The sequence below is a fragment of the Falco naumanni genome, chromosome 5 (assembly GCF_017639655.2).
Source record: "Falco naumanni isolate bFalNau1 chromosome 5, bFalNau1.pat, whole genome shotgun sequence".
Lineage (NCBI taxonomy): Eukaryota > Metazoa > Chordata > Aves > Falconiformes > Falconidae > Falco > Falco naumanni.
In genome coordinates this window covers 23,038,702-23,051,795 of record NC_054058.1, presented here as the reverse complement: position 1 = coordinate 23,051,795, position 13,094 = coordinate 23,038,702, and the positions used below count along the sequence as shown (strand labels likewise).

Here is a 13,094-nt window from a genome sequence, read left to right as displayed (position 1 = left end):
ACTAAATTTGGCACTTTGCTTTCACCGTTTATTTTCCACATACAAATATGTGCAAGTAAACTAAATCTATTTTTCCCTCTGAGCTTTTATGGACACCCACCGGTGTCTCTTTCCTCCTCAGTAATTTCCTTAAAGCACCACTTAAAGTGAAACTATGTCAGCTAGAAAGCCGTTGGTATGTCTTACAATATGACATTATAGCATTAGCTACAGAAGGTTGGTCAGGAACAAGAAACAGCTCTTTCAGAATAAGTAAGAGTTCACACCAGACCGCACTGGAACAAGAACAGCAGGCCAAGACCAACCCCTATATACTGGCATTTCATAGGGCTAACTACTACGTATTTTGGCTTCACGGTTGTTATCTACATACACAGACATACAGAAATACTCGGCAATGGACTCAATGATCTTAAAGGCCTTTTCCAACCTAAATGATTATGTGATTCTAAGTCCTCAAAGAAAACAGGGTCAAAATGGGAAAGAGCTGATGGCTCATCTTTTCTCCAAAAAGAGAAGATACTAATTCAGACTGGGCACATTCTCTTCCCCCACAAAAAATAAGCAAACTTGCATGAGTTGCAAAACTGCAGCCTGTAGCTTACCTGTTAGCTGATGATCTATCTTGACTATGTTAATGATATATGCAGAAGTACATTCCTGTCTGTAGTTTGCTAGGAATTCTACCATTTCAATGTATCAAAGAGGCTGGTAAAACAATATCCTAGGGTCAGAACCTTACAAAAAGTGAGAACTATCTCACTTATCTTTTTGCAGTAACATTAGAGCCTGTGAAATTTACTCTTCTGACATTAAATGTCTATTTTGTGTAGATCACTGGCATGCTCGTAACATGGACAAAATTCACTGTTCTGACTGTGATATGTGTTGTGAAGTAATGTCATAGTGACACAACAGATCCTTCATATAGTAACAGTGGGGAGCAGCTTGCAATTGTGAAACCAACTTATTTTAGGCAGAACAGTCAGCCAAATTACAGGAAAGCCTGTTCCACAGAAGAAACAGTTAAGTACAACATAACTAATCATACACGTTTCTGATGTGGTTCTCTGAGCCTGTGATTTGCGTGTTGCTAGTTCCATCTAAAATGCATTTCCCATCTGCCTACCTCTCGCTTGGATTTCTGGGAGGAGCGTTCCAGAATATCATCACTGGAGAGGTCGGAGTCCTCTGAGAAACTCAGGTGTTGACGGAGCTGCAAATCTGAAAAGCCAGGAATAAAAAGGGAAAGTTAGAGAAGTGGTAACTACTCTTCCTGTAAACATTTCAGAAGTCAGTTGTGTTTGACTGAGCTTCAAAAATACTTAGTCCTTTTATGCCAGTCTCAGTTGCTTTGCCTGGGATTGGAGTGATCAGGGAAGCACCGCTCCACAAAATGATCAATATTAGTTAGAAGCGTCACTCTAAGAGAGCATCATTTTCTGCAAATCCTGTTAAAAATAATGGTCATGAGTCTCCCTTTGTACTTTATCAATGCTCTTAAGATAGATGCAGCACTTGGATGACAGCAGCTGGCACCATTTTAGCTATTTGTACAAGGCCACAGGAATGTAACATGTTCACTTCAATCATTGAAGGTGAACTTATTTACTGTACCGTAAGTTGCCATTAATCTTCGCCTGCACCTGACAGGACGGGAGAGATTTACATGAGGCTGCAGAATCCCCACTTCATAGATCAGCAGTTGCCAGACCACTGAGAACACACAAGTAACTGCATCTCTGCAGTCTTCAGCATCCATGGAACCAGGGTGAAAGAAAGAGAACAGACCACCCAAGGAAAAGATGAGGACCAGATGTAAAATAGAGATTAAATGTCACAAACAACTGATTCCAGCAAACTGTGCTTATTTCTCAAACCAGTCTAAGGCACAAAACAGATGTGCCTTGTACATACCGAGAGTGAAGTTTTTATTTAAGGATCTATTATTTTCAGTGGCATATCAAATGATTCTATCAATACACAAACAGTTGCTAGCACTTATCCTGATCAGCCCATTTGACACTGGGGAGCAGTGTCATCCAGCCCAGTAGCTGAATGGCAAAGTAACCCAAACTCACTCCCAAGGACACCTAGCTGTAGGAAAAGCACATGGTGCAGAGGCACGTTTCTGTTATACCTGCAGCTGTGATCAATGGAGAAGCTTTGTGCTTGCCAGAATCCACAGTGGCACTACTTGAGGGAGTACTTGGGCAGGATTTGTCATCAGCCTTTTTCTTCTTGTCTTTCTTATACCCAGAGAAAACAGACTTCCATAACGACCTAGGCTTCGTTGCTTCCTCTGTCCCACCACTAGATTTGTCAGAAAGTCTGCTGTCATTTTTGGATTTCTTCTCCTTTTTGTTCTTACGAGGGGAGAAAAGAGAAGTTCTTTTCTTGCTCTTCCCACTGGAGCCTTCTGAAGAGGTGACAGACCCTTCAGGTCCAGCCATATCAGCAGCAGGAGTGGAGAACTTCTCACTAGCAGCATCATCCTTTTGTGTGGGTCCCTCTGTGATTTTCAAGGCTAGATGCTTTGGAGAGTCATAAAACAACTCTTTGGTCTTCAAGGGCATAGAAGACGCCTTTCGTGCCCTTGTGGCCCCAGCAGCAGCAGCCGCCATCTCCATATCTTTCATCTTACACAACTGTTTAGCCATGGCATCACGCAGTGCTTGGCTCTTGACAGACTTCTCTCTGGCTCTCATTCTTTCTTCAGCAAGCTCCTTGGCCTCTGCAGAAATTTCAGGCAACACTCTCTTCTTTTGGTTAACCCCTCCTTCCATTGAGGGTGGGCCACCATTTTCTTTGACCAAGGGCAAAAGAAATGGTTTCTCTGGCCTTGGCCTACTGGTGGGAGGTGTAAAGAACTTCTCATGAAGGCTTGAGTCCTCTGTCCTGTCATCATATGTGTCTTCTACATCATCAGCAAATGGAATCTCATCCACACTCTCTGCAAAAGACTTCCGCACATCGTCTTTTTTGGAACGGGCTGACTCTTTGGCAGAAGAGGTCGGCTCATGGCGTGTGGGAGCAGGAGGTGTTGATGCTGGTGTTGGAGGTGATCTGACTTCAACCTCATTCTGCCAGACTGCTTGATGCCTCTTTCTACGCAAAGTGGCTGGTTCTTCATCCTGAGGAGGTGGTGGTGGCGGACTTGACGGAGGAGTGAGCATGGTAGAATCAGAAGTGTTGAAGCTCTGGCTAGCCATAGTTCTCATGTTGGACGAGCTCTCCTGAAGGCCAAGTCCAGAACTGCTGGATACATCTCTCCTTACTTCATTGGAACTCTTTAGCTCTTTTTCTGATGGAGATTTCGGAGTGAGCAGAGAAATCTGCTCGTTTTCTAACTTGGACAGTCCATGTCTTCTTGGGGCAGGCTGGGGTTTCACAAGATGGATCCTTTCATCCCCTGAAATATTCTCATTATTAAAAGTCTTCAGAGGAGTTGTCTCAAGGGCAGATACAGTAAAGTTTGTCTCTGAGCGTTTGTTTCTGTCTACTGGGGTGAGCCCTAAGCTCCTCCGGATTTCAGCACTCTTCATCCAGAACTCTTCTACAAGGTTACTCCGTTTTAGGGCTTCTTCTGCAGTAGTAGGGCTCCCCAGTTTTTCCACCTCACTATCCTGGCCCCTAAGGACTAGTTTGGCTAAAGGAGTTGACGCTAAGGCTGGAACAGGTTGGAAACATACTGGAGGCTCCACTGGGGATGGAATGGATGTTTCCGCAGAAGGCAAAGGCTGGGAGCAGATAGGCATTTGAGCAGATGCTGGGGACGAAGCCAGCGTTGGTGCTGCTGGTTGAGACTCTGCTAGCGGTGTAGGTGCAATGGCTTCTGGTGATGCAACTGGCTGGGATAACACTGGAGATGGTGGCACCAAAGGGCTCTTAACTTTCCTGCCTTTGGGAATTTCATCCTTTGGTCCTTCTTCAAGAAGGAAAGGCTCCGGAAAAAAGCGTGCCTCTGGAGATTTTATTGCACGGGGTACTTCAGCCAGGGGAACTTTTATATCCTACAAAAATTGAAAAAGGGAAATATTAACTGGGCACATTAGAATACTATTCCATTTTTTATTTTCTTTTAACAAAGTCAGCAGTAGGGCAACCATCTAAGTATCAAAATATGAAAAAACCCACACGTGGCATCCCATTCACGGGCCTGGAACATCACTTAGGATTTCTCATTAGGTATAATTCATTTTTCTGCCCCATTGTAAAAACCATCCTTTGTAGATGACAACAAAGCAAATTTAATTTTTGGAAGAAAAATGACTAAGGTCCAGAAATCTGTTTCTATCTTTTCCTGCTTTCCCTCCAAACCTCTAGCTCTGCGTATTGTGGTGGTTCCTTATCTCAGACAGATTTGATGTAAGTCTCTCCAACTCTCACCAATATAGCACTTTCTGCGGGCTAGCATCCGCTGTCATATCTTCTTAAAGCAAGGGGTGCATCCTCTGTTAAAAGTAAATTAGGCTGCAATTCCCTTGCCCCTTAATGGTCTGAGAGGTCTTGGTTTTCATCAACATCCGGACTGCCATATTACTCAGTAGCACAATTCTCCAATGGCATCTTTTGCACCAGCTTTCTTTTGAATGCAGACAGTTCGGTTTGACACGTGACCATTAGAGCATGAACCTCTCTATCTGTGTGCTTGTACGACACACGTTAAACACCCAGGTCTTCAGTACTGCATTTAGGCACTGTCCTGATATAAATAGTAACTACGTCTAACAGAACCGTTAAATGGTCCTGAAAAAAACCTCCTTGATTTTAATAGGAAGTGAATGTTGTCAGCAACTGGTTTCAGCAAACCAGCCCTATCCCATAATGTGTCCATTGTGAAAGTAAACTGGTTTATGACAAAACTCTCTAGGATAAAGTCTAATCTCCTAGCAATTCCTTAAAAACAAATACTTGGGAGGGAAAAATTTGACTTGAACATTTTAAGGGTCATGTACTTCCTGCTCTGACACAGCAGTAGCTGGAAACACCACAGCACACCTCCATGCTGACTCCAGAAGCGACAACACGGCAGTACATCATTGACATGTCTCGCTTCCTTAAGGTGAACTATGTTGTTACTCTGGAATAAATAAGCACTGCTTTGGTTACTACTAAGAAATACAAATAGAATTTTGAATTGCAACTGCACGGAATCTGCTTCTGGTACAGAAAAGAAGGGCCAAACCAGGATAAACAGGAAACACCTTGCTTATGGCTCCTCTCATACACTTATATATGTTGTTAACTGCACATTGAAATTAAAATACCCGGTGTAACTCTTTTTGGGGCTTTGTGATGGGAATTTGTGTGACTTTGACAGAGCCACTACACTCTGAAGACAGGAAAGAAAGATAGCACATTATTTTTTAAGTCTAAATTAAGTCAGATTTCAAGATCAACACAAATTAGAGACAAGAAAGGAGGGAAGCCCACTGCTGTCAGTCCTTGTTAGTTTATCCAACAAATTGTTCCATTTAACTACAGGTAGGAAGTAGAAAACTTCAAAGATTCCCTTTCTTACCTCTGCTTGTTTTGCTTTGGGGCTATCAACTGGAGACAGAGGAAGAACACTGTCACTAGATGACTGGATAGGGATGGATGGCTTGCATGGATCTAGGAAAAGCAAAAATGTTTCCAAAAACACATGAGACTGCTAAAATTCTCTTTTTTTAATGTTACACACAGCAAGTAGTAACAAATTTCTCAACTTGTTATGAATTCTAGATTTGACATCTGGAACACAGACAGACATTTTTAAATGTCCAAAATGGTACAAGAAAAAGCAGTTAGACGGGTTCTCATGCTTTGGGAAGCGGTAATTAATAGATTCAGAACATACTTCTCAAAATGTTAATGCAACACATACCTTGCCACTGACAGTAGTAAGATGGTTCAAATCCAAGACTGTCTTCTCTTAACTCTCATAAATGTATAGACTATCTCAAATGCAATTACAATCACTCAAACACTGATGGGAAAGCTATTACCTTCTGTCACACTGCAAGAAGCACCTTCTGCTCCTTCATCATCTTCATCTTCAGAGACTTTTAGTTCTGGCTCTTCTATGCCACTTTGATGTAAACGAAATTCCGCTTCTGCATCAGATGGGATGTCATCTGATCACGGATGAGGTGAGGGAAAAAATCCAAGAGATCTTAGATATGAGTCCATCAGGACATCTGTTTATTATTTAAAAACCTTTCATAATCCTTTCTTCCTATTCACATGGTGCTAATCACTTTCATAACCTCATAACCTGAACATCTAAACGATTCACTCTTCTTTTTTTTTTTTTTTTTTATTCCTAAGCAGTAAATGATGAACTATTCAACTAGTAATTGAAGTCGTACCTTACCAGTTTTCTGGAAATTTTCCATTGTTTTCTCCCATATGCAGTTCATTCTACACTAGCAAGGCAAGATTTATGGCATAATATTGTGAACTTGTCACAAATTTACTTCTATTTCTGCTATTCAACAGGATTAATATTGAATACAGACACAAGATGAAGCCCTCTAGTTAGAAGATGGTAAGAGGACAAGAGAAATGGCATTGAGGTGGTTCTGTATCTTTTTGTCCTTCACTCTGGGCTCCCTCTTAACTATTTGAAACAAACTCCTACATCACTAAAAGTAAGACCAAGTTTAAGTACCCTCACACAAAACATTTTCTACCAATACAATGCTATTGATATAACAGGTTTAAATGATACACAGTGGTACCCTACCGTCATCCAGCTCTGCACCCGTGTCTCCCTCTTCACCTGCCTGCCCTTCTGTGTCTGCAGGCTCTGTGCCCAGCTCGTCCTCCCCATCATTATCCTCACATGGAGCTAGAACATATTCAAATATTGAGAAAAAAAAGAAAAAAACCCAACACTATACAGTGAAAAGTTTCTGCATTGAACTGTACCAACAGTTTATAGTGGAGGTATCTATTAATTACAAAACAAGAAATCCTGAAATGTGTCACCTGGAAAGACATCTATAGTAAAATGATACTATCAGACTCCAGTGAATCAAGGAATGCCTGCCCTTGTGGAGTCTCCAAGGCATTTGCAGTGAAAGCAGCCAGGGCTTTTCTGAGCAACAGGCCTTGTGAAAAATTAAACAAGTGACCTGGGAGGAAATCAAACCAAAATACAGTTTACTCTTCTTCCAGGAAGATTATTTTTTTTTCTTTGCCACACCGTAACAGTTACCATTACTTTATAGCTGTATGTATTAGGTCAAAACTGAAATCTTACAATGTACCACAACTGTTCATCTTGAAACTGAAAAAGGCTTTTGAGTGCGTAAGTCAGAGAGACAGCCTAGCTCTGGAATTGATCATTATTACATTTGGAAACTGTTTAACTCTGGGAAGCTACAGCAGTCTTTGGTAAAAGGATCTAAGAGACCTGACATGCTGTACAAGTAACTAGGGCACAAATTAATTGAGATATTTTTAAGTAAATAAAAATATATATTCAAAACTTTCTTTTCTGTTACAGACTATAATTTGATTTGCTGGACCAAATAAAGATTCTTGAATTCATAACTCTGACAAGGGCATCTGACATCGCTACTTGTGACAAGATTTAATTAGAGGAGGAGAGACAAGACCGAACTGTAGGGTCTACATTTCATTATTATATGATACTTTTTTGAAAAACCTAAATCTTATGACACCTTGTCCTGCCCTTAGTGCTATGGCATTTTTGTTGTTGTTGTTAAGCATTTTCATAAAACATACTTTATAAAAAAGGAAGCGAGCACTTCCAGGGTTCTTCCCACAGTAGTCAGTCAACTACATTTTAAAATTTGTGCAGCAGGTTAGCATCATGTTCAACAACATGTAGACATTTAACTCTGTTGTATATCCTACTGCAAATGCGGACACAGTCAGCATGCATTATTATGCACAATGCTTGCTAATTATACACATGGGATATGGTCCTATAACAATAACAGGTATATTTATAACCTTCGGTTGCACCAGGTAAACTAAGCTGTGCAAATCTCTAAACCTGAATGCATGTAGTGCCATATCGTTATCTTTAGGAGGGCTCCTTGCACGGCTCCCAGCAGTTAGTTCCCATGGTAGGGCTAGAAGCCGTTTCCAACAGGCAGTCCAGATGCAGCCCCCCAATTCCGGGTGGCAATAAAGTTTAGCCTTATGGGAGTCAACCATGCTGTGCCAGCTTTCTCCTGAACCAGGGAGCAGGCCCTGATTCTTTTAGTTTACTAGTGATGATGTGGCTTTTGGACCTTTTATATGCCAGCATTGCTAATTTAGACAATCTTGAAAACAAACCATCCCTCCCTTAAAATGGAGGTCTTGCAGACTCTCCTCTTTCTCTAATACAGGTTTTTGCTTATTTCAGAACACAGCCTTCAGTGGGTGGTTTGTCTCCTTCCTTCAGCCTCAGAATTTCTCTTTTTCCATGCTTTTCCCCTCTGTAGTATCAAAACAGACAAACATATAGGCTAGTTTATTCCCTCTCAACTACTGTGAAAAGGCAGTTACATTTACGTGTGATAAAACACCAGCCTATTCCCTTATGCCAGAGGCTTACAAAATCCAGAATCTTATAACATCAAGCGTAGGAGACTGAATCATATGGCAAAGGTTGCACTGCCCACAGGGGCATTTCACATGTACTGAACAAAACCAAACTGTGTCCCATACTGATTGTTGCTTAGGTATGTAGTAGCTTATTTTATCTTGGAAATAAAAACGTCGTGGGATGGTTTTATTGTAGCAGAAAATGTGAGCAATCTTAACCAAAACAAGTCAAAATGTAACTCTGATTGATGTTTGGAATATCTGATACCACTGTGTATGTGTGTCTTCTGATCCAGAAATCAGGAACTCATGTAACACACATAGGGAGTGTTGGAGAGAGAGGAGAGAATCAGTTCTTAAATAGGTTGGTACACAAAACTCGACAGAAGGTTACGGGTGCATACAGAAGTAGTAACTTGATGCAAGGGGTGGATCCCATTTTGAAGGACATGGAGAGCTTGCAGGTGGCTGGTTATATTATACATATACTGTGCATATACGTATATGCAGTTAGAGTAAGGAGCAAGAGGCCAAAAGCTGTCACACAATAACTCGGAAGCTACACACTATGGCAGCCAGAAACTGGGATCAGCACTTGGCTCACATCAGCTAGCACCGTGAGCAGACTGCATTGTGTGCAGACATCTTGTAAACACTGCTGCCTTGCCAAAAGCAGCAGCAGAAGCAAATTTCTATAGGCAAGCTAGCTATTCTGATGCGCCAAAGCAACTTAGCTGTAGGTCAACTACCTAGCCACAAAATACTGCTGTTCCATTGATTTAGATACCTTCACCACTTTACACAAATTTACTCCCTTACTCTAATCCCAGCATCTTCATGCTCATCGGTTTTGTAATAGAGTTAAAAGAACCACATTAAAAAGGCAGCTGAGCTCTACACCCGTACATCCTTCAGCTTTCCTGAGGCTTCCCCAAATAACATGAACCCCAAGTCAAAGGAGACGCAAAGCCATCTCTATTCCTAAAGATTCAACCTCATTCTTCTCTCATGTTTTCTTCACAAGGTAACTAGTTTACAGTTGCTACAGAGAACTGCAATTGCTTTAAGCACTCTCTGTCACTTAATCTTTCAACTGCAAGAAAGCCCCATGTTCTTTTTCTCAAGGAGCAAGGAGAATAATAACTGGTCAAGCCTTCAGTTTACAAAGCAAACTGAAGCACTCTAGCTAGATTCCTCCTTCTACTTTATGACACCCAAGACAACCTCTCTGTTTGGCCTGCCTTCAGAAGGGTTACAACAAATGTCGAGTTCATGCAAGAATAGGACTGTCTGCGCCAGGCGTGCATGCACACTCCCCCTTCCTCCCTCCCTCCACGTCCAGTCATGCAGTAGCGACAGGGCTGTAAGTTCCAGGGTTAAAGTACCAGCTCAGCTGCTGAAGGCATGGAAAAGAGACGGGCAGGGTTATTGTGCATTGGAATACATAGAACGTCACCAAACTACCTCCAGGGACTGTCTCCAGCCACGCCTGTACCGCCTCATGGCGTACGGAGGGAAGGTCGGATGCTGAATTTAAAAAACAATAAATTGTAAGAAATAAAAATTAGACCATCAGTAAGTGTCTAAAACAGAAGAGTGACAAAGGGAAAATTTTCAGTAGCAAATACAGGAATAAAACCTATGAGATGTTAAACACGGTATTCCAGGCTTGGGATTTAAATCAAGATAACATGAATCTCCGGGGCCTAATCTTCCCTGAGGATCTGTAAGGTTAGAGGAAATATGGACAGCACAGTGAGAAAAACACTGCATCTGACTAGCAGGTTGGCACTGCTGTGCTCCACTTGACACTCTGCAGAGGAGAGAAACTAAGAGAAGAAAGAGCTGAGCAGTGAGAGAGGGGCGGTTGTAACAGGCATCCCAGAACCTGTGCTGCCTGGGTACGAATGTCAGCAGATTAAGAGTGCCCAAAGCAGAATGAGAGGGTCTTCTGCGTACCATCAACGCTATCCCAGGCTTCCACATCCAACCCTATCAACACTCACGGGCTCTCCAAACACCCCGTATCGCAGAATGCATTTCAGCCAGGAACAAATTTGTCTGTTGAACTCAGGTTAAAAAATTTACATTGTATCCACAAGTACTTATTGGCAGCAATCCTTCAAAAAAAACCAAACTGCTGATATGTCTGCACACAACTGTATTGTATGACAAAGCAATTGAAACAGCTAATCAATTGTTCAGGATTGCCCTAGTTTGCCCCAGTTCTAGAGGACTGAAAGGAAATACTGCCTGCCTTTCCAAAGGAAGATGGAAAGACCACAAAGTCAATTTTGGAAGGATCATTTTTTGCTGACAGCTGTACCAATACACTATGGAAAAGCAGGAATTACAAAATGCAAGTTAAAAGAACACAGCCTACTTCTGTGGTTGCAGTGGGAAGGAAACACACATCTCTTATTTGTAGGGAGCAGATGGCACACCAGAAAACTCCAATGTATTCTACTAACTGCAATTATAAGGATAGCAAAACTGATCTGGAACTGTGCATCAAGTTGGAACAGAATTAAAAAAAAAAAAATCAAACATCTAGAACTACAAGGAAAAGACAATTATCTGGAATGGAGTATGATAAAGCAACATGAGGTAAAGCCCTAAGCTTTTTTTAGGGATCAGTCATTAACTTAATTTCACATTTGCTGTAAAAGACACCCCTTCCCACAGCACACTTACTCCCTCTGCAATTCTGGCGCAATGGTTAGAGACTCTTGAGAGAAGGCCACTACTCATTAACTGCATGATTAACTTTTACTAAGCCCAGGCTTCTGCACAGGTAAAGCACCTATGACATACTTACCTCAAGACACACTGTAATATAGCCTAGAATAGGTCAGCAGCGACTCTAGAAGGTGCTTACAAGAGAGCTAGACCATCGGCATTTCCCCCCTCTGGAGTTTTCCTTTAAGTAACTGGCAATTCACAAAGGTCACACCTCACTTTAAAAAACAGGTAATACTGTCAAATTTTCAAAACAGGGAGTCAAACCCACCACTGATCAGATTTGCAAGCCCTTTGAACCCCATCCTTTGCTGCTAATACCAGATGCAGCTCTACACTTCGAAAAGCAGCAGCAGAGAAATATGCTCAATACAGAAGCTGACCCTGTTCAATCTTCGCTGTAGTAGCTACACAACGTAGCCCTTTGGCTTCCCATAAAGAGTGCAGAGTCCTCACTGCCACAAGAGCACATCACAGCTTCCATTACTATCGCTAAATTCAGTTACAGAGGGCTGATTGCCAACACTGTCAAGTCACGTGTGCCGTGAGGAAAAATGCTATAGAGTCAGAGCAGGCAGGCAAATGGGCCAGAAGTCGAACTACCACAGAGATGAGAAAGCAGTCATTTTAAGTAGATGCTGACCTGAAAAGCAAAATAGTTAACAAAGTGTAATTTGAAAACAGTTCCTTTCAGTCACTGCTGCCCCTGCCGAAGTACACTGCTCTTGAAGGGTGCAGCAGCAACAGAGTTAAATAGCTGCAACTGTGATCCAGCAATTGATGGTGGGGGGCTTGGGGGAGATTACCTCTGGAGGTGGAGGACTTTGAGGCTGGCACCATTTTTTCCTCCTCCTCTTTTTCACGGATGTGTGTCCAGTGCACATCTGCCAGGATCTCCAGAGGATCAACCGGATTTACAATCTGCTGCAGTCTAAGGTTTCCAGCTAGCAGGAGGAGGGCATGGCATACGAGGTTGTAGGCAGGGTGTATGAAGGATAGGGAGGAAAAGATGGGAGAACAGTTGGAAAGGAAAGGTAACACATCATAGGAAAGGAAATAAGAAAAGAAGAAAATAAAATATTACTGGCTAACATCAGTTTGCAAGACAGACAGAAAAAGCTTAGTATTGTGTGTGCACACATACACCAATACAGCACTCCTCATACTTCCCATCAAAGCTGAATAATGCCATTCCAAAGACAAAGAGATGCTATTAAAAACATCACTGTAGATTACATCTCTATTGCAAGCAGCTTCGCTGAAATGAAAGATATTCTCTGGGTGTCCAAGAATATGTGGTATGCAAATACCAATTTAGCAGAAATTTCCAGTTCCTTCAGCCTATTCATGACGATTATTGCCAAAGACATCTTGCTGTTAAAGGCAAGGGACAATCTGCATTGTAGTTTGATGCACCAAAAGGTCTTTCATTCCCTACTATTGGGTTAAGCACTCCTTTCTATGTTGGGTACATATCTCTTTGTGAATTAAATTACGCGATGGATCTCAGAGTTTCACATGTGGGTATGCACAGATGGGCACACAACTTACTTTAGCACTTAAAACACTACTCTGTTCAGTCCTACTCTTTTGTACTGACTTGTTCAAAGGGTAGATTTTTTTTCTGAAGAATACCATACTTTCACCGTGATTTAACAGGCCTTCACCTCCCCAGAAGGGACTTCCTGTCACACAAATGAATTTCTTTAAAAGAAATTGCATTACTCCTCAATTACCTCCCTACACAAAGCTCTGCTACTTATGGTGTGTGAAAGGGAACAATGGGCACCTAAAGCAACTGATAA

General features: G+C 41.9%; 1 protein-coding gene across 18 annotated transcripts in view; it reads right to left on the bottom strand.

Moving 5' to 3' along the window:
• MICAL3 (microtubule associated monooxygenase, calponin and LIM domain containing 3) overlaps nucleotides 1-13,094 on the bottom strand; it is a 161,994-nt gene that overhangs the window by 28,072 nt on the left and 120,828 nt on the right. For 13 of the 18 annotated variants that reach the window (XM_040593961.1, XM_040593978.1, XM_040593960.1 and 10 more), the window contains 7 exons: nucleotides 12,096-12,233; nucleotides 10,015-10,077; nucleotides 6,731-6,835; nucleotides 5,991-6,119; nucleotides 5,525-5,616; nucleotides 2,141-4,013; nucleotides 1,130-1,224 (listed from right to left, as the gene is read on the bottom strand). In XM_040593961.1, coding sequence (XP_040449895.1) covers nucleotides 1,130-1,224; nucleotides 2,141-4,013; nucleotides 5,525-5,616; nucleotides 5,991-6,119; nucleotides 6,731-6,835; nucleotides 10,015-10,077; nucleotides 12,096-12,233 — 2,495 coding nt within the window. The remainder of the gene's footprint in view (nucleotides 1-1,129; nucleotides 1,225-2,140; nucleotides 4,014-5,524; nucleotides 5,617-5,990; nucleotides 6,120-6,730; nucleotides 6,836-10,014; nucleotides 10,078-12,095; nucleotides 12,234-13,094) is intronic. The other 5 variants (XM_040593967.1, XM_040593977.1, XM_040593979.1 and 2 more) reach the window with 3 other exon arrangements.